At 40.1% G+C, this 23861-nt stretch overlaps 2 protein-coding genes and 1 long non-coding RNA gene across 5 annotated transcripts in view; 2 read left to right on the forward strand and 1 right to left on the reverse strand.

The window, feature by feature from the left end:
* Positions 1 to 3625, forward strand: part of ADAM17 (ADAM metallopeptidase domain 17) — a 77111-nt gene extending 73486 nt beyond the window's left edge. Inside the window, exon 19 of the mRNA XM_072634252.1 lies at positions 3500 to 3625. Within this exon, the coding sequence (XP_072490353.1) occupies positions 3500 to 3547 (48 nt within the window). The 3' untranslated portion in view covers positions 3548 to 3625. The remainder of the gene's footprint in view (positions 1 to 3499) is intronic.
* Positions 2 to 20452, reverse strand: IAH1 (isoamyl acetate hydrolyzing esterase 1 (putative)). 3 transcript variants are annotated; one of them, XM_072634257.1, is made up of 6 exons: positions 19836 to 20452; positions 15541 to 15593; positions 13778 to 13926; positions 9746 to 9907; positions 6955 to 7076; positions 2 to 266 (listed from the first exon to the last, which is right to left on the reverse strand). In XM_072634257.1, the coding sequence occupies exons 1-6, from the start codon at positions 19920 to 19922 to the stop codon at positions 69 to 71; spliced, it is 771 nt and encodes a 256-aa protein (XP_072490358.1). In that variant the 5' UTR covers positions 19923 to 20452; the 3' UTR covers positions 2 to 68. The 3 variants fall into 3 exon arrangements, with proteins under 3 accessions (XP_072490358.1, XP_072490360.1, XP_072490359.1); XM_072634259.1 differs by having other exon boundaries at positions 13778 to 13894; positions 19836 to 19955; XM_072634258.1 differs by lacking the exon at positions 15541 to 15593 and having other exon boundaries at positions 19836 to 19950.
* Positions 20440 to 22596, forward strand: LOC140520366 (uncharacterized). The gene is made up of 3 exons (XR_011972473.1): positions 20440 to 20670; positions 20784 to 20956; positions 22371 to 22596. It is a non-coding gene; the product is annotated as an uncharacterized lncRNA (long non-coding RNA).
* The last annotated feature ends 1265 nt before the right edge of the window (positions 22597 to 23861 follow it).

Here is a 23861-nt window from a genome sequence, read left to right on the forward strand (position 1 = left end):
ATTCTAGAACACCATTGGCACTTTATTGCTTTATAAATCAAATGCCAACTCATATTTTATGTAATTAATTAATGGTCACCATCCCCTAGAAGAATGTTTTCCAGAAGACTGTAATCACCTTTCAGTTCACCTATATCCCGCCAGTAAGGAAGGATGAAAGGCAGTGAAGCTGTTTTCTTCTCTAGCAAAGGCCAAAGATGTGATGATAGAAATTCATTTCCTTTTGGTGATAAATGCAGCCCATCCAATAAATACAAAGAAAAGTCCTATAATGAAGAGAAGGGGGAAACAAAAGGTTAACAGTTGTCTGCGACTGAGCTATATATGTGATATTGCTAACATTTTGGAAGCTCCTGTTTACAACAGTGACCTCTGATCTACAAAGACTCGGATTCTGACAGATATTTTTTGTTCTAGAGAGAAAGAACCTGTTCCTTGCATGGCCCTTATACTACATTGTATAGAAAACACTTAAAGCTTAGTTGTTTTACTTATTAGTTAGTTGCAGCATGCAGCTGTGGGGACAGGGCAAAATGTGTTCAGTTTTTCTAACTATGTAACAAGCCTCTTTGTTCATCTCCCATCTTTTCCCAAATGTCACTCAGTCATACTCCACTGATCCTGTGACCTTAATCAATGTGGGTGCTGTAGTTCCCAGTAAGTTTGCTACAGGGGATCTACCCAGTGTGCTGGGGACTTTGTTCTTTGTATTGCCTGGATACCACTGGATTACATTATGTCAGTTAATGAGCTCTCTCTTGCTATAAATGTCTTTTTTACTCATACATTTCTTAGATGGTATATTTTAAACTCTATAAACCCTAATTTGCATGGCAAATAATGTTGCAATGTTACATTGCCCTTTGGGTGGTCTTCAGCTTCATTTCTTGGAAGATTACCTAGCTGCCCTCTATGAATTTCAGTCATACAACATCACTGGAATAATAAGGTTTAAAAAGATGGGCCTTTGTTTTAGGAAAAAACTTGGGGTCATTAAAAGAGCTTTGCAATTCCCAAAGGATTAAAAAAAAAGGCTACCCTCCTCTTCCCATTAAATTCTAGACTCACTTCACTGTCAATTTTCAATGTCAGTCCAACATAAATGTTAAATAATTAGTAATTATTATGTATAAATTTTTAAATATTAAAACGTATGACTTTTGTAAGTTGTTATATCCTACCAAACAATACCTCTTTCAAATTTTTTTTTAATTTTTTTTATTTTTTTAATGTTTAACAATCACTGCCATTCAATTGAGATTTTATCCCCCCCCACACCTACCCCCATTACCCCCCTCCCTCCCCACGACTGCATATAATTCTGTATAGGTTCTACATATACTTTCCTATTGAGTATATTTTCACTATAGTCATGCTATGTAGTCAGACTAAAATAAATGAAAGAAATCATATAACAAATCAAAACATGATACACAAAAACATACACATACACAAACATGATCTGCTACATTTTGCGAATGACTTCCATATTTCTTTCTCTGAGTGTGGAAGGCATTTTGCCTTGAGAACCACCATTGGGATTTTTTTTTTTTAAGAAGTTCTTGCGTTATTATGAAATTCCAAGTCTACCAGAAAAAACTCTCGCACACTGTGGTCATTGCTGTGCACAAAGTTCTCCTGGTTCTGCTCCTTTCACTCAGCATCAGGTCATATAAGTCCTTCCAGGCCTCTCTGAAGTCTTCTTGTTCATCATTTCTTATGGCACAATAGTACTCCATTACATTCATATACCGTAATTTATTGAGCCATTCCCCAATTGATGGACATCCCCTTGACTTCCAGTTTTTGGCAACTACAAAGAGTGCTGCTATAAATATTTTTGTACTTGTGGGACCCTTTCCCATTTTTATGATCTCTTGGGGATACAGTCCTAGTAGCAATATTGCTGGGTCAAAGGGTCAAATTTCTTAAAGTACCTGAAGACAGCTGTTGCCGTCTTAATGTCATCCAAGCTAAACATGGTGATATACACACACAACCTTCAAATTGTTCTCATATGGCAGTCACTGGTGCCTTTTCACTATTCTGGTTGTATTCTTCTGAAAGTTCTGTGGGCTATCAATGTCCTTCCTAAAATGTGGCACCCCAAACTCAAGACAGTACTGCAGATGTGGTCACCTAAGGCAGAGTACAGAGTATCATTTTGTTACCCTACCCCTGGAATCTGAGCCTCCCTAAAGTATGCCTTCTCAGTGGCTTTATTGGTTGCTCTACTATACTGTTAATTCGTGTTGAGCTTGAAGACCTCTAATGAACTCCAATATTGTTCAGTTACATTGCTATGGAAACATACTTTCCTCCCTGTTATACTTGTGAAATTGATTTTTTGATTTTTCCCCTTCTCTTCAGATTTATCCTTATTAAATTTAAATTTTTCTGCACTCAGGCTGTCATTCCCATCTCCCCATCTTACTAAAATACCAGACTCTGTAAGTGAACTTTAAACTCATCTTGCCCTGAGCCATTTCCCTTCATGCCATTCCCAGCCATCTCCACACCATGCTACCTACATTCCAGCCTTCATCTCAATCTCCTCTCCAGTGTAATTCTGAGCTCTCCCCCAGAACACTAGGCATTAACAGGCTAGCCTTCATCTTGCCCAGAATTAGGCTTCCAACACAACATGCTGGCCATCTCTACTACGTTGCTGCTGTACTTACTCCCCTCTCCTGTGTGCTTTAATATGTTGCCCCATTAAAATGTTAAGTACCTTGATGGTAGGAACAGACTTGCTTGTGCTGTGCCTGATAAATAATAAAGAACTTAATAAAGGCTTTATCTTATTTTGGTTCCGTATTCTGTCCTTTCAGGATGCTAATCCCTTCAGTTGTGTATCTGGCTACACAGTTGATAAGGATGCTATCCAAGCTACTGATAGGTTAAACTACAAAGGGTCAAATGCTGCAGACCACTCTAAATCCAGCCATTTAATGAGATCTAAATCCGTCTAATTGTACTGATGTATAGCCCACATCTTTCCACAGGAAAAACAAAAGATGTAGGTCTTTGACGTTGTCTCACATCTATTTCTGATCTGGCATGATGGTATGATGAAGCCATACTAGTTCTTTATTGTCATCACTTCCCCCACACCCCCATTTAAATTTTATCTTATTTCAGTCTTCTTTACTGAGTCCATCACCTTTTCTAACAGGTGGATGGCATCTTGAATACCTGGAACTGTGCTTGGTCTTTGTGTCACTTGAGGTTCCTAAGTCTTTGAAGCTGGCTGTCTTTAAGACATTACTATTACTGTATAAAGTGTTCCCCTGGTTCTGTTCACTTCACTCAGTATTAGTTTTGCCATGTTTCTTTGAAACTATATGAGTTTTCTTATAGCACAATAGTATTCCATTACATACGTATCAAAACTTGTTCAGTTGTTCCCCAACTGATAAATACCCTCTTAGTTTCCAGTTCTTTGCATGCAATACAATTTTTTGTACATATGGGTCTTTTTCTTTCTTTAAATCTTTAGGGTATAGAGCTAGTGATGGCATCCTTGGGTCAAAGTATGAACAGTTAAGTATCCGGTGGTGGTTCCTAATTGACTCCGAGAATGACGGAAGCAGTTCACAGCTCCAACAACTGCGCATTAGTGTACCTGTTCTCCCACAGCATTTGTCATTTTCTGTCTGTTCACTTTGCCAATCTGATGAGTGTAAGGCAGAACCTCAGAGTTCTCTTAATTTACATTTCTCAAATTATCACTGATTTAGAACATTATTTTATTTGGTTATTTTTTTGTGTGTGTGGTTTTTCATATGGCTTAAATTTCTTCTAAAAACCTTATTCACATCCTTTGACCATTTATCATTTGAGGAGTGGAGCTTATTATATATTTGAATCAATTCCTTATAGATCTTAAAAATGAAACTTGTAAGAGAAACCTACTATAAAGATTTTTCTCTTATTTATCTCTTCTAATTTTGGTGAGCTGGTTTTTAAGTTTTATGTAATCAAAACAGTTGATTTTACCTTTTGTGATCCCCTCCCCATCTTGTTTGTATCGTGTTCTGTCCACAGATCTGGCAGGTAATTTCTTCCTTGTTCCTCCAATTAGTTTATGATACTGCCCTTTGTGTATAAGTCATATACCCCTTTGGAGCTTGTTTTGGAATACAGTGTGAGATGTTGGTCTATACTTTGTTTCTGCCAGGCTATTTTCAAGTTTTCCCTTTCTGTTGAATAGTGAGATTTTTGTCCCAATAACTGGAATCTTTGTATTTATCTAGACTACTATGTTCATTTCTATATATTTGTATACCTAATCTGTTCTACTGGTCATTTACTTTTGGCTTAACCAGTATCGAATTGTATTGATGTTTAATACTTTATCATAAGGAATCTATTATGTCAATGTGATAAGTGACATCATGACAACATAAATGATTTATTGTGCCAGCTTAACATGTGACCTATCACACCACTGTCATATATCATGTATCACTGGTGTTATAAATGCCACATTATAATATACTACAGTATAATATGTAAAATGCCACAGTACCATGCAATCCCATGCTATGCTACAGTATACTATGCCATAGTATATCATTCTATAATATACTGCATGCTATGTGATACTATATAATACTTTAGTATGTTGTCCTATGTAATATGATAAAGCATGTAAAACATGATATAATGGTATGGAATGGAACACTGGAGTAAAGTAGATATAGTTAAGGCATAGTACAGTACTGCACATTGTAACATAGCATTCTGAGCCTACTAAACGTCATATAAAACTGACAATGCATTTCCCAACATGACATCATGCCAGCTTAATGTCTTTTATTTGTGATATATCACTTGTATAGTAAAATAATAATGTACCATATAATATGTTTTGCTATTCTAGCTTATCCTTTCTCGGTCCATGCTATACTATACTACACTACACTTCATCATTGCTGCTACTGCTTTATACTGTACTATATAGTTTATATTAGAGTATGTTACTGTAAAGTACAGCAGAGTGTATCTGGTACCTTAGCATTATACTCCATATGCTATATGTTGCTGAGTCATTTCAGTTGTGTCTGACTCTTCATGACCCCATTTGGGGTTTTCTTGGCAAAGACACTGGAGTGGTTTGCCATTTCTTTCTCCAGCTCTTTCTATAGATGAGGAAACTGAGACAAACAGGATTAAGTAACTTGCCCAGGGTCACACAGCTGGTAAGTATCTGATGCCAAATTTAAATTCAGATCTTCCTGACTCTAGGCTCTATCCACTGCACCACCTAGCTGCCCCATACTGTATGTTAGAGTATAATGTCTAATATAACAAAATGTGTAGTATTAAAAAATACTACGGCACTAGATGCTGCAGCATTGTATAATAGAGCCGAGCATCATGTTGCTCACAGAGTAGCACAGCTGAGTAGAACAGTGTAGGCTGAGGTACAGCACAGTAGGGTAAAGACAGTACAGGAAAATGAGTACAGATACCCAAGTACAGCCTAACAGCAATACCAAGTGATGTTGTCTAGTACTTTCTAACATGTTCTGCTATGCTATACAAAGTGACATGCTCCATATGATACTATACTGTCTGTGACATGAGGCCACACTATCCTATATACTACAATGGCGGTTTGTCTTCCTTGACACCGTGCCCCACAGTGCTAACCTGCACCGGTCTAGGTTCATGTTCGCTGCATTACTGTACACTCTGTGTCACTAAACTGCACCGTACTGTATTACACCACACTCTTCTATCCCATCCTATCCTAGGCTGTGATGTCCCAGGGAATGTGATGTTAGGATCTCTAAGTCTGCCCTGTATTTTATTTTGCTATACTATTCCTGTACCACATACTGTACTCTACTGTATGCTACACTCGGCAACAAATGGCTATGCTATGCTTTAATATGTCATACTATGCTTTATTAGGCTGGCATTATGTTACATAATTATATTTATGTTACATAAATTCTGTATGATAATGTGCCATGCTATCCTTTGCTATATTAATAGGTTATTTTGTATATGATATGAATACCATATAGAAAAATATATAGTATAGCATAAGATAACAGTATAGTCTGGAGTGGTATATAGTATGGCATAAGATAAAATCACATAGCCTAGGTATGGATACCAAGTACAGAAAGCCTGTGCCCAGAATCAGCTGCAGCACAAACATCAGCCACATGGAGGGAGGCTCCCAGCAGAGCCATTAAAATAACATTTACTGTGTATGTTTGTGTGTACATACTGATATGTTTAAAAGTATACGCTTATAAATATGTCAGTATAATTAGTACCTAAGTACCTATTTATATATGTATATATACATAGTTACACACTTTTATATAGAAATGAAGGGAAACTTTTAAATATGAAAAACACAGGTATGTGACAGGAAGGCACTGTCTTTAGGCTGTCTGGCCATATTTATCTAGAAGTAACCCTTCTGGGCCTCGTGGAAATCTAGCTAATTCTTTGCCATGTCAGCCTATCATTGGGACCTAGGCAGTAGAGGGTACTTTGCGAGTCCAATCGGTCCTCTGTCTCACACCCAACAGTGAGTGATCAGTGTACTTCCAGGTGGATAGGGAGGGATCAGGAGCAGTTCCTTGCTGAAGATACATACTTCATAGTACTTATATAAAAGGGTATACATACACTGTCAGAGAAGCTATGGGAGGAGAAAGTAAACTAGGAGCAAGGGGTAGTCATTAATGAAGAGTCAAAATTCAAACCCAGTTCTTGACTCCAAACCTAGGGTTCTGTCCACTAAAGTATGCTGCCTCAAGAAACGAGGTCTTGTTTTTTCTATAGGATAATGATTTACTATCCCAAATCTTCTATGGAAAATGTCTGTTTTACTTCATTTCTGTACCACAAATGTTTCTTAATAGATTATGGAGAACATGACTTGACCTTATATCATTCCAAGTAAGTATAAACAAGTTATCCTACCTTGCTATCCTTTTGCATGAGTGTCCACAGGTCAAGGACATCTGTCCCACAGTTTTGGCCCACTTGCAAACAAGCTTTGGCATATTCACCAACAACCAGATTCATTCGATTTAATTTGCAGCCTAAGGTAAGAAAATGCAGATATCAAAACTCAAACCACCCATTAAATAACAACTGTGTCCAAGAATAACTTCACTTTTGTCTAAAATAGTTGTCTTTATTAGAGTATGACTAACCAATATGGTCATAAGGTGCTATGTTTCTGCAGAAATTCAAATGGGAGTCAGAGCATACCTATTGATTAACTTTCTTAGTCACACAGTCATAAGAATTAATTCTCAATTACTTGGACATTAATCCTACTTTGTGCATAAGAAGACCTTGATAATTAATATTTCTAATTTTTTGTAATAGTCTTAGAATATAACTTTCTGGAAAATCACATTGTGCTATATCTCTTAAATAGTACAGAGATATCCCTGGCTTATTAAAAGGCTATGTCAGTTGGCCACCTGCTCAGGTACCTACCAAGCTAGAAAAGCTTTCAGAATGGGCTACATGACAGATTGCATCTGTTATCAAAGTTCAAGACTCAGCATCCTGGCTACATGGTCATGAATTTCTCAGGGTCAATTTTTGAAGACTATCTTAGAAGTTATAGAGGTGTTTCATCCTGTGAGGGTGGGAAAGGCACCCACAATGATGAAATTACCAATCCTTAATTTATTGAAATAGTATATAGGATTTTTCAATTGATATCAGATAGTTTATATTAACCTCATCTGAATTGCTCTATACATTTTTACTATTTTATACAAGTTAATCCAGTACAACAGAAAGATCACCTAATGATTACTTGTTGCAGAAGGTTATTATAAGACGGGAGGGCCCTAATGGTGTCCAATAGCTTTCCCCTTTAAGACAAAAAGTCTGTCAAATTAATTGATTGCTCTGTTGAAAAACAAGGTGAAAACTGGTATTGAGGAGTACATGGCAACAATAAGGGAAGGAAGACATTGTGGCTATGGAGAAGAGGCTCATGTGAAAGATCTCAGTGGGGTCTCTGCTTAAATAACACGACTGGAAGGGGAACATGAAAGTTCTAGGACCGAGCTCTGCAAGACCTGAACACTTAAATTTTTTCCAGATCTGTATTCCATATTAACAAGTCAACAGAAAGCTACAGCTTTGTTTTGGCTAAAAGAACGCAGGTTTGTACTCAAAAGATCCCTCAACTTCTAGAATTTGGGCTATTTTTTGCTTCCCGTTGTTCATCTAGTAACCATGCTGCTGTTTTTAGCATTCGAAGTGTTTCCTGGATCAAGAGGTAGTGAAACCTGAATCCCACAGGTTTCTATGGTCAAAGTTTTCGTTTTTTGCTTATTCTCCAGCCTATTTCATGACGTAAGGGTTAGCTCTGCTCCTAGGATGCAGGGGGCACTGTCCCTTACACTCTGTGTCAGGGGCCTGGTCAGAGACCTGGCAGTTTACCTGTTGCACTGGGACTGGAGGCCTCACGGCTGGCTCGCTGAGCCAGGACCACTGGACCTCAGTTGTTGATGTATGCCAGGGCTGGGAGCCTCCCACCGGCTTCAGTGGGCTGTGCTACCCTTTTACCCAGGTGAGATAGACCTTCCTGCAGTCCTTCTAAATTATCTTTGGCTGGAAAATTGTTTCCCCTCATCTTTTTGTGGAGTCTTGTCACTCTAGAATTTGTTTTGAGGCTTAAAGTTGTTTTAGGGATACTGGGGAGAGCTCTGGCAACTTCCTGCCATTTCTCTGTCATTTTGCACTCTGCACTTATTAATAAAATATCTATGTCAAGGGAAGGGGAGGAGAAAGGTGAAAATTTTAAAATAAACTAAACTAACTGATTTTTTTACTCTCTTCTCTTACAGATAATTGAAAATAGGTTGTATATTTTATTGAACACCCCTTTTTGGACCACCAGATTGTTAGAAATGAGGAAGTAGTGGTAATAAGCTGAAATGGTATCTGCTCACCAGGTTATATTTTACAGTGGCAAATTTAACTAGTTCCCACCTTTGAAAGTCACATTGATTTTGGGGGAAAAAGCACTCTTAAGAGTTAGAAGCCTTGGATTTAAGCTCTTACAAGCTATGTTATCTTTGGGCAATTCATTAACTCTTGCTGAGCCTGTTTCCTCATTTATATTAGAAGGAGAAGGGACCTTAGACATCTCATACAAGACTCCTCATTTTACAGATTTGCAAACTAAGGACCAGAAAAGCTAAATGATTTATTCATTGTCACGTAGGTAATAAACTGCAGAGCCAGCATGCAAGCCTGATTTCAGATACATTGTTCTTTACTACAGGATAGCTTCCAAAGATGTGGTCCCTGCCCCTGTGCCAGTGGAGAGCAAGAGGGAGGTTTTTAAGAAAAAATTGTGGTCCCAGGACCAAAGACTAGTGGAGCAAAGCTGGATTAAAATAGGCAGCCAAAACTTCAACAGAAGAATCCAAATGCAGCCAGACTGAGGACCTTGATGTTAAAAGGCAAACAAATCCCTTTGTTTTCTCACAGAGAAGTGGAAAAGAGTGATTCAGCTGAATTTCAGATGACTAAAAATCACAGTAAGTGATGTTTTTGTATCTCTTTACAATTATATGACAGTTTTGTGTATTTCATTCATACGTTGCCAAACATTCAGCAGAGCCATGGTGTAGCTTAAGGCTTGCCAAAAACCAAACAAATATATGTGTATATGTGTATGTATGTGTGTATATATATCTTTATATGGACGTATATAAAATTTATTTATTTTTACCTTGAGCAATACACTCCTTTTCCCAAGCTGATTCATAAAGAGGAGGTGGTGTTATAAGAATAATTCTACTTTCAGGAACATCTACAGACTTTAGATACTGTATCATGGTCTTTAAATTCTCAACATATTCATCCAGTGGAATGTGTTGCTCTGGATTCTCATCTGTTCAAGGGAAATGTTAAAATATTACTGACCAAAGAGAGACTATTCATATCTTCATGCAGATAAGTCTAATTTACTCAGTCACTGGAAAGATCTATTTACCACTCTTCCAAAATGAACACAAAATCATCTTCTCAACTGCTAGGGACCTTCCTCCCAACCTACTTTGTGCATATTTTTAATTATTTACTTTATATTTATACTACATACATTTACATATGTTCTCGTCTCCCCCATTAGGATATAAACTTGGTTAACAGGAATTGTTTTCAGTTTTTGTGTAGCATGTTGTATAGTTTAAGAACAAGAGAGTGAAAAGGGTGACTCATTTCTGGTATGAAGCAGCAGATAAATTGAGCTTAAATATATCGGGAGTTCTAGGAATTCTTTCAATATAAAAGTACTTTCAGCAAGTCAGCTGGGACTGCTTGTATCCAAGGTGCCAGCTGGTCTATCCTAAATATCTATACCAGACTGGTAATGCATATACAGTCAACTCCATCTAAGGAGTCGCTGCTTAAGAGGAAGATGCATAGAGTTGGTCCTCTGCCAGATGAAGATGTGGAAAAAGTATTTTTAGAAAGTTAACTGTAGGGAAGGGCTAAATGTCAAAATGGGCTGAAGTTCTTTTTCACTGTATCAAGCAGTTACCTCTATTCTGGGGGTGGGGGGATGAAAGGGGAAAAAGGTAGCAGAGTGTAGCAGAAATAACACTTGAAGTCAGACCACCTAGGTTTGAATCTCAGCTCTATTTACTACCTGTGAATGCCTAAGCAAGTCACTCAGGGCTATCTCCTCTAGTCCCTTTCACCAGTTATGCTGGAGGAGAGCAAGGCTCTTGCACCTGACAGGCCACCTCAGGCCACACCCATACCTAAATCTTGCTGGTGGCCATTGCTCGGTGTAGGACTACCTTGCCCTACTCCGGCCACCCTGGAGAAGAACCTGTCCTAGGAAGATCTTAGCCAAACCTATACCCAGGCTCAATGACTGACTGCCATCTCACCCCCATTTAACTGGACTTGAGATGAAGGAACAAATGAGAACCCAGGTCACCTCTCTCTGTAACACTCCTTGGTGACTGAGCTTCTCTTCCCATCGGCTACTCATTCTCCCTATCCCTGTAATAATTTTCAGTGACATCTTAAACAAAACCTGGCCCCTGCCCCCTCCTCGTCCCTCTCAATCAGAGCTTACCTTGTCTCTAATCCATCACTATATACCCTCTATACCTATTTTCTCTCAACCTCTTCAACATCTGTCATATTCTTCTGTTATCTTTGCCAGACTAATAGGGTGTGAAGTAGAACTATAGTTATTTTATTTGCATTTCTCTAATTATTAGTGTTTTGGAGGATTTTTCATGTGATTATTGATAACTTGGATTTCTTTCTTTGAATGATGCCTATTCATATACATTTTTTGCCATGGGAAATGGCTCTTAATCTTATAACCTTATTACCTTTATCAGAAAAATTTATTGCAAATATTTTTCTAGTTACCTGCTTCCTTTCTGATTTTTACCTTAGATTCATTTGTGCAAAAACATTTTAATTTTATATAATCAAAACTATCCTTTTTATTTTCTGGGATCCTCTCTATGATTAGTTTGGTCAATGAACAGAATTCACATATTGAAAAGGTAATTTCTAATTTCTTATTTGTAGGTCTGATTTATTTATGATGTGATCTATTCTATCAAGATCAAGTCTCCATTTGGAGCTGATCTTAACGTATGATGTGAGATCTTGTTCTAAAGCTAATATCCAGACTGCTGCTCATTTCTCTTAGCACTTTTTGTCAAATAGTGAGTCTTTCTCCTAGGACATGAGTTTCTTTGGGTTTAATAAAATATGCTACTCTGTTTGTATATTATTTACTTAATCTATATGATTTCAATTTTTAGTTAACTTCCTGAAGATTCTCTAAACACAAAATCATACCATCTGCAAAAAGTGATCATTTTGTTTCCTCCTTGCCTTTGCTTAGTCTACTTCTTGTTGTTGTCTTACTGCTATATGTAGAATTTCTACCACTGTTAAACAATGGTGGTGATAATGGACATCCATGCTTTACTCCTTATCTTGTTACAAAGATCTCTAACTTTTTTCTGTTACATATAATGTTTGCTCTTGGATTTAGATAAATACTATTTACCATACTAAAGACCTATTTATTTCTATTTTTTAAAACTTTTTAATAGAAATGAGTATTAGATTTTGTCAAATGCCTTTTCAGCATGGATTAATGTCATATAATTTCTATTACTTAAGTGCAAACATGGCTTATTATATTTATTATCTTCCTTAAACTGAAACACCTCTGCATTCCTGGCATAAACTAGGTATTCCTAGTTATAGTGTACAATCTTTCTAATATGTTGTTTTATTCTACCTGCTAATATTTCATTAGAAATTTCTGCCTTGGGTGTCAAGACCATGTGTGTGTCACAGAAAGAAATGCTGAAGGGCAGCTTATCTTCTTATTGTTGAAGATAACTTACATAGTGATTAACTGTTCTTTAGATGACAGGATTCACTAAATCCATCTGGTCTGGAACTTTATTTTTTGGGGGGAGTTCACTTACAATTTGTTCAATCTCTTTTGCTGATAAATAGGTTATTTCAGTAGTTTATATGGATTCTTTTGTTAATATGGATATTCCATATTTTTGCAAACATTCTTCCAAATTACCAGTTTCAGTACAAAATTGGGAAAAAGAGTTTCTGATAATTTCCCCTATTTTCTCTTCAACTGTTCTAAGTTCTTTTTTATTTTTGATACTAACAATGTGATTTTGGGCTCATTTTTTAAAATCAGCTTAGCAAATTGATTATTAGTTTTTAGAAAAAAGAGATCCTAGTTTTATTTATAAATTCAATGGTCTTTTTGCTTTCTACTTATAAATCTTTTCCTTGAAAAAATTTCCCCGTGTTTCTATAATTTGTTCTTTGATCCACTAGTTCTTTAGAAGTAGGCTATTCTCCAATTCCTTTTAAAATCTCTCTTTAATGGATCTTTATTGGACAATATTTTATTACATTGTCAGTAAATGTGTTAAATTTTCTGCTTTTCTACATTTTTGGTGAGGTTTTTATGCCCAAATACATGCTTCACAGTTTACATTTTATAGGGGGAGACAACATATACCATGAGAATAAAGATATAAATGTATACAAAATGCAAATGGGGCAGGGGGTGGGGGGGAAGTGTTACCAGTAGGAGAGGTCAGGACAGGCCTCCTGTAAGAGGTTGTATCTGATTTCTGCTTTGAAGCAAACTATGGATTTTAAGAGGCAGAGGTGGAGGTGAAGAGGGAGTACATTTCAGATATAAGAGACCACTTGTGTATAGCAATGGATGGAGATGAGAAATCAATGTCATTTCTGAAAACCAGTGTGGCTGGATTACAGAGTGAATGAGAAGAAGTACTCTATAACAAGAATGGGGCCACGTTATAAAAGGTTTTAAGTGCAAAAAAAAAAAAAGGTTGCATTTTATACTAGAGACAAGTGGGACACATGAGTTTTATGAGTAGTTGGCATTGTCAGACTTATCACTTTGGCAGCTGAATGGAGAATGAATTGGAGAGGGGAGGGACTTGAGGCAGGAAAATATCAGTTCTGCAAACAAACTAGGTAGGCAGAAATGTACCGGAAAAAATTCACACTGAAGTCAAAAGAGAATTATAAAATGATATTGGGAAACTCAAGATGACTTACATACAAATTCACTTATTAACGTACTAAGCAACCACTTTCCTCTCCTCCCTCTCCCTGCCCTGAAAAAAAAAAAATGATTACAGATACTTCACTGTGCGATAAAATGGATAGAAAAGAACCTGGAAAGAAATGAGAAAAAAATCATTACCTTTTAATGCACTGTCATTGGCACCAAAGAAAATTGTAACCGCAACAATGTTTTCAGCATTACTGCTTTTCCTGATTAATCTTGGAAGAATGATTTTACCCCATCTGGTATTGTAACCTGAAAATCCACGATTTAGAACATCACATTTTCTGAAATAAAATTAATTAAAAAGAAAAGAAAAAAAATCTGAGTCTAGGTAAGAAAAAGAAACTACTGATCCATTTTGCAAATGTTCAGCATGTCGGTGTAAAATCAGTCATGCCATTCATGAGATCCTATTATCTGGCCAGTTTGAGCAGAGGAAAAAATGATAAATGGTATTTAAAGAAGTAGTTTAAAGGCCAACATAAATATAGTAGATTCCCACTAGAACACACTAGGAGACAAAAATGTCATTTTTTAGCAAGCTGTACTACAGTGAGATACGTAACAGTGATTTAGTGGAAAGAGCATTTTTTTTGTAGTTCAATAACTTGGGTTTGAATCTTGGCCCACCAACTTGCTATAGATATGATCTTGGGAAAGTCATTTAACTTTTATGGGTCTCAGTTTATATATTTGAGATAGGAATTCCAATCCTGGCTCTGATAGTTATTAGCGGTATAATCATGGACATGGAACTTTACTAGAATAGCTCACCTGACAAGGTTGTTACGAGGAAAACACTTTGTAAACTTTAAAATGTCATGTACATATAAACATAATAATATCTAGCGTATTAACTACTAAAGATGACAACTATAAGCATCTCTGAATTGCTGAGAATATTTATTAGGGTTATTTTATTTTATTTTTTGGAGGGGAAAAGGAAAGGTAAGTGAGGTTAAGTGACTTGCCTAAGGTCACCCAGCTAGAAAGTGTCAAGTATTTGAGGTCGGATTGGAGCTCAGGTCCTCCTGACTCCAGGGCTGGTGCTCTATTCACTGCACTACCTACCTGTCCCTGTTAGGGCTACTTTAAATGACAAAAAGTGGATTTCTGATTTTTAAAAATGGTAATATTGAAACTTAGCTGACTAATCAAATTCTAACAAATAGTAACTCAAAAAAGGAGACTGGTCCTCAGATCCAGTTTCTTGGCTCCTTTGGGTAGACAATCCTTAAACTCCCCTTTTAACTAAAACTGCATTTTTTGGTGTCTTACAATCTTAAAACTGATTCTTCACAACTTTTTAGTTTTGTTTTTACACAAAACAAGAAAAACCTTTTGTTAAACTGAGCTGTTTACCCTTTATCCACACAAAACTTTCCAGTTTTAATAAGCCAAGATACAGTACCATAAATTGAGAACTAGAAAGGTCCTGAGAAGTCATTTTGTCCAACTTCTACATTTCACAGAAAAAGAAAGCCTCAGAGGGACAAAGTGACCTGCCCAGGGTTTTATTATTTGTAATTTTATGGGTGAAAGAACTCCTTGGTTAGAAAGCTCCCTCTGTCAAAGCAGATCTTCAGCTGTTCTGCAACTTACAGTATCAGTGAGTTGCCTGACTCATGGAGATGTTAAATGAATAGGTCTCCAAGGCAGTGTGTGTCAGAGGTGGGGCTTGAATCTGAGCTGTCATGCTTTGTTGCCTCTTACACAGATATCAACAGAGCCAGGATTTGAACCCAAGACTACACAAAGATTCCATAACAAGTGCATTTTTCACTGCACCACATAACCAGTGCCTTAATGAAAAGGCTATGTCTTTATTAATTTAAAATATGATTATATCTTAGTGAAAGTTGAAACCACCAAGATATAATTATAGAAACTCCTCTCACCTGGCAAGGTTGTTAGCCAGTGATGCTCCCCATCCACCCTGTTGGAAAGAAAACTGGAGAACAAGTTATTACTTTAACCATTTGTCAGTTACTTATATTTATGTTTACAATTTTAGTGAGGGGAATTTTGATTGGCAATTCATAAGATTCCTTTGAACTGCCATCTCTTCTGTTGACCCCCAACATTTCATTTAAAAGCCATTTTTGGTTGCCATAGTAACACCTTAGAATTAATTTCAGATATGATGTAATCTTCCTTCCATGATAATTAAGAGATTTCAGCTTGTTTACATTTTATGAAGGCAAATAAAAGTGTCATTTTATCTTGAAAAGCAACTTTAAAATCTATATTCTCTATCCGTAGACATTACCTGTTAAGTTTAGTGGGAAAGGGCTCCAAAGACTACGTTAACGTAACACTGTAATTGAAAGCATTAGTAGCAAGGAAATTGATTACTCAAGAACCTATGTTAAAGTTGACTCTACAGCTCTGATCTATAAGCTTCTGTTTCTCTCTTCAATTCCCATGCTTGAGATTTACTGACCACTGGCCCTAACAGCATTGATTTAGGGTTGTCAGTCTATGAACTCATCTGTATGTCTGGCCCCTCCAATGACAGCGATCACAACTTATCCATTTCTGTCCTTCCTCACTCAAGCAATAAACATTTCATAACCCCTTTCCTATGTGCCAGATGCTGTGCCAAGTGCCATGTGCAAAAAGAAGCAAAAAGTCCCCGCCCTCAAGGAGCTTACAGACTAACAGGGGAGACAACAAGCAAACACGTATGTACAAACAAGCTACACAGAGGCTAAATGAGAAATAATTGAGAGGGATTGAGAAAAGCTTCCTGTAGCCATATCCTCATGAGCTGGGGGCAGGCTGCAAGCAGCTTAACAAATGTGCTGGGGGCCTAATTTGCTTTCCCCTTGCCAGTCTGAGGATACCAGTAAATGATTAATATGTAAATAAGAAAAAAGAACTTGTGATTTTCACCTTTCCTAAATTTAAGTTTAAAAAAATGAATAGACTCTGAATTGACAGTCTCAAAGGAAAATATATATTTTCTTCTGGGCCATTTTATTTTAAAATAAGGAAGTGTAACAAGTGCAACAGGCTATAATAATTAAATAACAGTAGTTATAAAAACAGCTAACATTTATATAGCAGTGCCAGGCACTGTGCTTAGGCACTCTGAAACTATTACTTCATTTGATCTTCACAAGAACCCTGGGAGGTAGGTGCTGTCATTATCCCCATTTTTCAAATGAGGAAACAGAGACAATGAGAGGTTAAGTGACTTATATAGGGTTACATAGCTTAACTGTCTGAGGCTTGATTTGAATTCAGGTCTTTCTGACTCAGGCAGGCCCAGCACTCTTTAATATCAGTGGAAGCTAAAAAAGGTTCAAAACCTTTCCTAATGTGAGAGGAACACACGGTACAGAAAATTATATTGCAAGAAAGAGTTCAGATGGCCTTCAATCATCCCTCTGTTCCATATTCTTCACTATTCTCTGAAGCACACTTATAAAGGATCTTGTTAAGCATTATGTGTTGGAGACTAAAACATGTTCCAAACAAATAAATTTCACCTATGACAGAAGACACCAAAAATGTGGTGTCTTCTATCAACATACTGTGGATGACTTTGGAAAGGTATATGTAGTTGCTATTTTATAAAAAAATAAAATAAAATCTTCAGGAGGTTCAGCAGCTGAATGCCCAGACTACCAAGGACTCCTAGGAATAAATTTGCTAACAGTAAATAAAAAACTGGGTGTGTGGGATTGAAATATTTATATGTTAGGAGCTTGAAGCTTTTAAAAGAAATTCAAGAAGTTACTCTGTTTCAACAGGTGCTTAAAGTGAAAGAGTCCAGATTCCAAAAGAGGAGGAGAAGCCTGACAATAAAGGAGGAAAAGTGGGTAGGAAGTGAGGGGTTAAATTTTTTTCTATGACTATAGCAGAATGTTGTAATAAGGGGAACTATCAGGCTGCCCCACAAGCTTACAAACAGAAAAAGAAAGCAATAGAGTTGGTGATAACTGCAAAATTGTCTGTACGGGAGACCTCTGGATGGTTTCGAAAACAAAATGAGTTCAAGATAAGAAAAAGGAGTTATGTCACTTATTATGTCAGCTGGGGAGAAATGTCTGGTAAAGAGAAGAAAGCAGAGTTATTTGATCAAAGACCTAAAAACTGAGGTGATTTAGGGGGAATTTTGTGGTGTCATGTGCAGGTTATCTGGATGCACATATTTGGCCTACACGTATGCATTCTGGCTTCTGCATGTGACTATCAATAAACTTCTCCTTAATCTGATAATTAATCTCTGCCTCCTAATTTTTATGATCCAACAGAAAGAAAGCAGCTCAGAAATATAATCCTACTCTAGGCAAAAATGTTAAAGAACTTAGGAATTACTTACTAGGGCAGAAAGTTCAAGAGACAGATGGGGACACTGGTAGAGAAAGGCACTGGTACGAATGGGGTGGTGCAAAACAGAACACTGAGAAAGGGACAACTGAGGGACACAGGAGTATGGGGAAATTATTTGATTCTATGGAATGAAACTATGGGTCCTTATGAATGAAGATATAAGGAAGGGGGTAACTATGGGATCCTGTGGGGGGTGGGGGAAAAGATGAAGATACACAATGGAGATTGTGGGCTCCCAGATACAGTGGAAAAAAATACTGGGATCAGAAGAACCGAATTAGAGTTCCAGCTCTGCTAATTGCTACCTTTATATCTTTTGACCTCATTGTTGTATGACTGTGAAACCTGGACAGTATACCAGCGCCAGGCCAGGAAACTGAACTGCTTCTATCTGAATTATCTTTGGAAGATCATGAAGATCACCTGCCAAGATACCAGACATGAGGTCCAGTGGGCTGGCCATGCTATTGGAATGCAGAATGCACACTTGCCAAAAAGACTGTTTTGTGGAGAATTCACATAGGGCAAGTGGCAAGTGCTCACATGATGATCAGAAAAGATACAAGATTACTCTTAAGAACTTTGTGATTCATTGTATGACATGGCAGACACTGGCACAGGACTGCTGAGCATGGTGTGCCCTCATCAGAACTGAAGTAGCTCAAAAGAAATAGGAGATGCACAAATTTAGAGAATCCACCTCAAATATTCACATGGACTATCTGTGCTGGAATGTGCTAGAACATTCTGAGCTTGTATTGGTCTGATCAGCCATGGTAGGACATACTGTAACTTTACTCTAGCATAATGATGTCATTTTGGTCCCCTGGAGAAGGACAACCAGTTATCTTTTGACAAGTTACTTAATCTTTATCTACAAACGGTGAGGTGGGCTGGGGGTGGAAATGAGCAGTGTGGACTGTGCTGGATTTGCAGTCAGGGAAGACCTGGTTTCATATGACACTACTTTGTGACTGTAAGCAAATATCCAAACTGAGTTGACTTCTGTAAAGCAAGGGTAAGAATGTCCGTAGGATCCACCCTGGCCCATCCCAGTTGTGAGGAGGAAACGTATTGAAGAGCCTTCTAAACCTGCTGGACTACGCAAGTGTCAACCATTCTCACTCAAAAGTGAGTAAACCAGCTGTAAACCTGAGCTTGTGAGCAACACAAGATGTTGAGGGAAGTCTGTGGGATCAGACTGCGGAGAACAAGGAGCCGCGGGAAAGAAGGGGGCTAGGGCGAAGACCCAGGTGAGTGAGACATGAGCAGGAGACCCCAAGGAGGGGCCCTGGGGGTGGAGGGAAGCGACTCCAGAGGTCACGGAGGGGCCCCAAAGGAGGAGGGTGGAAGGACGCGACCCAAACTGAGGAATGCAAATTAGAACGATCCAAGGCGGAGAAGGCGCCTGACCCGGCAGTGGAGGGGAGGACCCTGGACAGCGAGCGAGGGTCCCGCCGAGTACTGCTGGGTCTGGGCTCGGAGGTCCTGCGTGAGAATTGGGCCTCAGGCACTGCCCAGCTGGGTGACCCTGGGCAAGTCACTGCACCCTGTTTGCCTCAGTTTCCTCATCTGTAAAATGAGCCAGGGAAGGAAAAAGGCAAACCACTCCTGGATCTCTGCCGAGAAAACCCCAAACGGGGTCACGAGGACTGAACAACCAGCCCACAACAGGCCCACGGGTGCGGAACGCTACACACAACATCGAACTTGGTCGCCGGGCCGCTCGGCTTTTAAAGTTCTCGGCAGGGGGGCAGCTCTGGGGAGAGTGGGGGGAGGGAAAACAAAGGAGAGAAGGCGCAGGCAGGCGCGGTCTGGGGAGGGCCGCGTTGTCCTGGACGGGCGGCAGTACCTGGGTGATGGAGTCCCCGAAAAGCAGCACCTGAGGCCAGCGCAGAGCACTTCCGAGCGCCTCCACCAGCGAGCCCGACGCCGACATTCCCCTCGGTCAAGGCACGTGAGCCCGGATGTGCGTCAGGTGTAGCTGCGGTCCGCTTTTGGCCCGCTCTGAGCCCCGCCCCCGAGCAATCCGAGTCCTTGAGCCCCGCCCCCGACCAATCCGAGTCCTTGAGCCCCGCCCCCGGCCAATCCGAGTCCTTGAGCCCCGCCCCCGACCAATCCGAGTCCTTGAGCCCCGCCCCCGACCAATCCGAGTCCTTGAGCCCGCACCCGACCAATCCGAGTCCTTGAGCCCGCCCCCCACCCCCGCTCTGAGCCTCGCCCCCGCCCGATCCCTGAAGTGAGAAGCTTGGACCTCGGCCTGATACCAGCCCCGCCCTCAGCCTGTTCCGGAGCCTCGGGGGAGGCTGCGGGTACAAGGCCCAAGTCCCAAGTCCCGCACCCCGGCCTCCTCTTTATCTGTTCATTTGTGCCGGTCCTTCCCCGCCGACCCTGCGTGCGGGACGGAGCGGAAGGCACACGCTGTGATGGCTCCGTGCCGTGCGTTCTGGCCCCTCGGGGTTTTGTTCCGAGCGTCCACAGACGTCACATAAGGAATGTGTTTGACCGGGACGCTGGGTGACCTGGATACAAAGTGTCCTGGCGGGCGCTGCGCCTTCTGTCCGCCCGGCCGGCCGCACGTTGACTTTCCAGCTTAGCCGCGCTGTTTCCTGTTTGTGTGTTAACCCTTTCCCTCCCCGGACCCCCCTCTCCTTCCGTCTTCTTCGGGCCCGTGTCACGATGAGCAGGCCCTTCTCCCGGCCAGGACCGCTCTGCCTCCGTGTTACACACGTGAGTGATTCCAGTCCGACCTGTCTTCTCCAGCGCTGGCCCCTCTCCCCTCCCGTGTCACGATGAGCAGGCCCTTCTCCCGGCCAAGGCACAAGCACTTGGATACTCAGTCAGTGAGAAAGCAGCGCCACCAGAGTGCCCAAGCAGGATGTGGACCCCAAAACGACAGAAGGGGCTTTCCCGAAGTAGGCCCCTGCTCAGCGATGGTAAAGGGCTGCCCTAGAGCGAGCTCATGACAGAGAGGTTTGTTCTATCATTATCATACGTACTGATAACATTAATACCGTTTTCGGACCTGGACCTAGCAGTCTCCGTGTTCTCTGAAGTAAACTCAGAGAACACCTCTTGGGTCCACAAGGCCAGATGGGCTGAGACTTAACCCAAGACGCTATCTTGAACGGGACTTTTCCCGTATCTTAATGTTTTGTGGACACGTACTGTTATGGCCTGTTCGTGGTAAAGAAAACGCAGATTCTTGAGTCATAATTTCAATTGAACCTCTCTAATTTCTGTTATCTTATTGCATTTACAACCTATCCTATTAAGAAATTCCTTTCTCATCGGATAGTTAAACACATATGAAGACCATAAATCTGAGGGACACAGACACCCTTGGATGGTCCTAAAACAGATTTAAGTCTGGTCATTCCGTAACATTCAGTCAGAGACTTCCTGGATCATGTAACCACCAGCTTTAAGGGAATAAACAATATGTATTTGGCCTGTTTGCCTTTTTTAACCTAACTTTCAGGTCCACAATACATACCGCGCAATGGGTTTTTCTTATGCATTGTGGGTAATTGCATGTGCAGTTCCACTGTGGCTGGGACTCCTCCCCTATCACCTAATACCTTAACAAACCCCTCTTGCCTTTTTAATATTCATAATTTGTTATGTAATTGCATCTTTACCCTATAAAAAGTCATCTTGCTTTCTCTGAAGTTGCTGGTCCCTCTTGGAACTTTCTCTGCTTCATGAGAGGTGGCAATCTCAATAAATGCCTATACTTGGATTAGAGCTGATCTGACTGATTTTTTTGAGACAGTTCCACCATAACATATCATGAAACCGCAATAGTTTTTGGTGTGCCAGAGTTGAAACTGCAACATGTGACACTTTTCTTCATTGTTCTCCTCCTATATATCCAACTGCTCCTTCTCAGTCTCCTTTACTGGATGCTTATCCAGGTCATGCCCACTAACTGTGCATGTCCTAAGGGCTCTGTCCTAGGCTTTTTTCCCCTCTCCCTCTAAACCTCTATACTCTTTTACTTGGTGGTCTCATCAGCTCCATGTATTCAGTTATCATGTCTATGCTGATTGATTCTCAAATCTATTTCTCCAGTCTCTGATTACCTCCAGTCTCACATCTCCAACTGCCTACTGGACATCTTGAACTGGATGTCCAATGATTATCTTAAACTCAACATGTCCAAAACTTGATTTATTACTTTTCTCCAAAATCATCCCTCCTTCCAAATCTCCCTGTTACTTTCAAGTAATCTATCCCCCTGTCACCCATACCTGCAAGCTAGGTGTCCTCAACTCCTCACTCTCTTTTATATCTTCACCCTACCCCACTCTCTGCTGTCCAATCCCATTGCCAAGTCTTGTTTCTATCCTTGGAACATCTCTTGTTCCTTTCTTTCCTCTTACAGTGCCGCCACCCTGCTGCAGACCTTCATTATTTCATGCCTGGACTACTGAAAAAGACTGAAGGTTGGACTCCCTGCCACAAGTCTCTCTCCACATCGTCCGTCTTCCACTGAGCTTCAAAATGATCTTCCTAAAGTGCAAGTCTGACCATATGACCACCCCACCCCTTACATAATGAACTGTAGTGGCTCCCTAACTTACAGGATCGTTAAAAAAAAAATTCCTGTTTGTTTGGTGTTGAAAGCCTTCAATAACCTGCTCCCCCACCACCAACTCCCAGTCTTCTTGCACATTAGACCCCACCCGAACCCTACCCCTCTTACTCTGTGGCTCAACGACACTGGCTTCCTTGGTCAAAGCATTCCATCATGAGATTCTATGCATTTTTACTTTCTGTCCCCCAAATCTAGAATCCTCATCCCCTTCATGTCTGCCTCCTGGCTTCCTCCAAGTACCAGCTAAAAGCTCACCTTTTACAAGAAATCTTTCCTGATTCTCTTAATGCTAATGTCTTTCTTCTGTTGACAACTCCAATTGATCCTTTATCATTTTGTTTGGAGAACAAAATCTCTCTTTTGCCTTCCTTTGTATTCCCAGCACTTAGCACAGTGCCAGGCACATAGTAGACAGTTAACAAATGTTTATCAACTGACTGGTAACCTCAGGTTGTCACGAGAAAGCAAGAAGGGCCAACAGCACATCTGTTAGGCTTCCTTTGGCAAGCTTAAGGAAGAACATGGAAAAGGGGCTTCCAGTCCCAGCACATAGGAAGGGCTTAGGTACTTGGTGATTGATTGGAAGATTTCAGTTCACAAAAACTGGTGAAGTCCCTCCTATGAGACTCATATGTCCAAGATGCCACCATTCTTTCTGTCTTCGGGTTCAAGAGGACTCATCCTCCACTCTTCTCTTCTCCCAATCCTTTACTAAGTTTAGCCAATTCTTCAACAATATCTCTCCAGGCCACCGGCCTGGTTCAAATCCATTTGATTCAACAAGTCTTTATTAAGCATCTCCTAATGTTGAGGTCAGAGTTGGAAGAGTGGTTCAGCTGTAAAAGAATTCCCTTAGACCTTCTCTGTAGCCATTGGACCCCAAGAATGTTGGGATACTTCCTGAAATGATGAGGAATAAACATGCGGGTCCTAATGTCCTGAAAGAATCCACTTGGACAGTCTCCAAGTTAAAGAAAGGCATTTATTGGGGTGATGCACCCAAGCGTGCCTACTCCCTGTGAGGCAGAGCCCCAGTAGGCTCTACTCCACATGGGAGACAGAGCATAGGCTGCACGTCCTGCTTCCCATAAGAGACAAAGACGGTTAGTCAGGTTAAAGGTATGGTTTAAACACAATTTTATGGAATAGGGGAAAAGGGACAGAATGGGAGAAGCAAGCATGGCCTCAGCATGCCTGGGATATCAGGTAGTCATCCAGAGGTGCCTTTATCATACATAAAGAACAAGAAAGGGAAGGGGAAGAGTTGTTCTGGAATTG

This window comes from Notamacropus eugenii, chromosome 1 (genome assembly GCF_028372415.1).
Source record: "Notamacropus eugenii isolate mMacEug1 chromosome 1, mMacEug1.pri_v2, whole genome shotgun sequence".
Taxonomy (NCBI): domain Eukaryota; kingdom Metazoa; phylum Chordata; class Mammalia; order Diprotodontia; family Macropodidae; genus Notamacropus; species Notamacropus eugenii.

Excerpts from the sequence above, each read along its gene's own strand:
- IAH1 (XM_072634257.1), bottom strand. The coding sequence starts at position 19,922 with ATGTCGGCGTCGGGCTCGCTGGTGGAGGCGCTCGGAAGTGCTCTGCGC. Across the intron at positions 13,927-15,540 it reads CTGGCTAACAACCTTGCCAG|AAAATGTGATGTTCTAAATC; the intron begins GTGAGAGGAGTT and ends ATTTTATTTCAG. Across the intron at positions 7,077-9,745 it reads AAAGGAGTGTATTGCTCAAG|GCTGCAAATTAAATCGAATG; the intron begins GTAAAAATAAAT and ends TTCTTACCTTAG.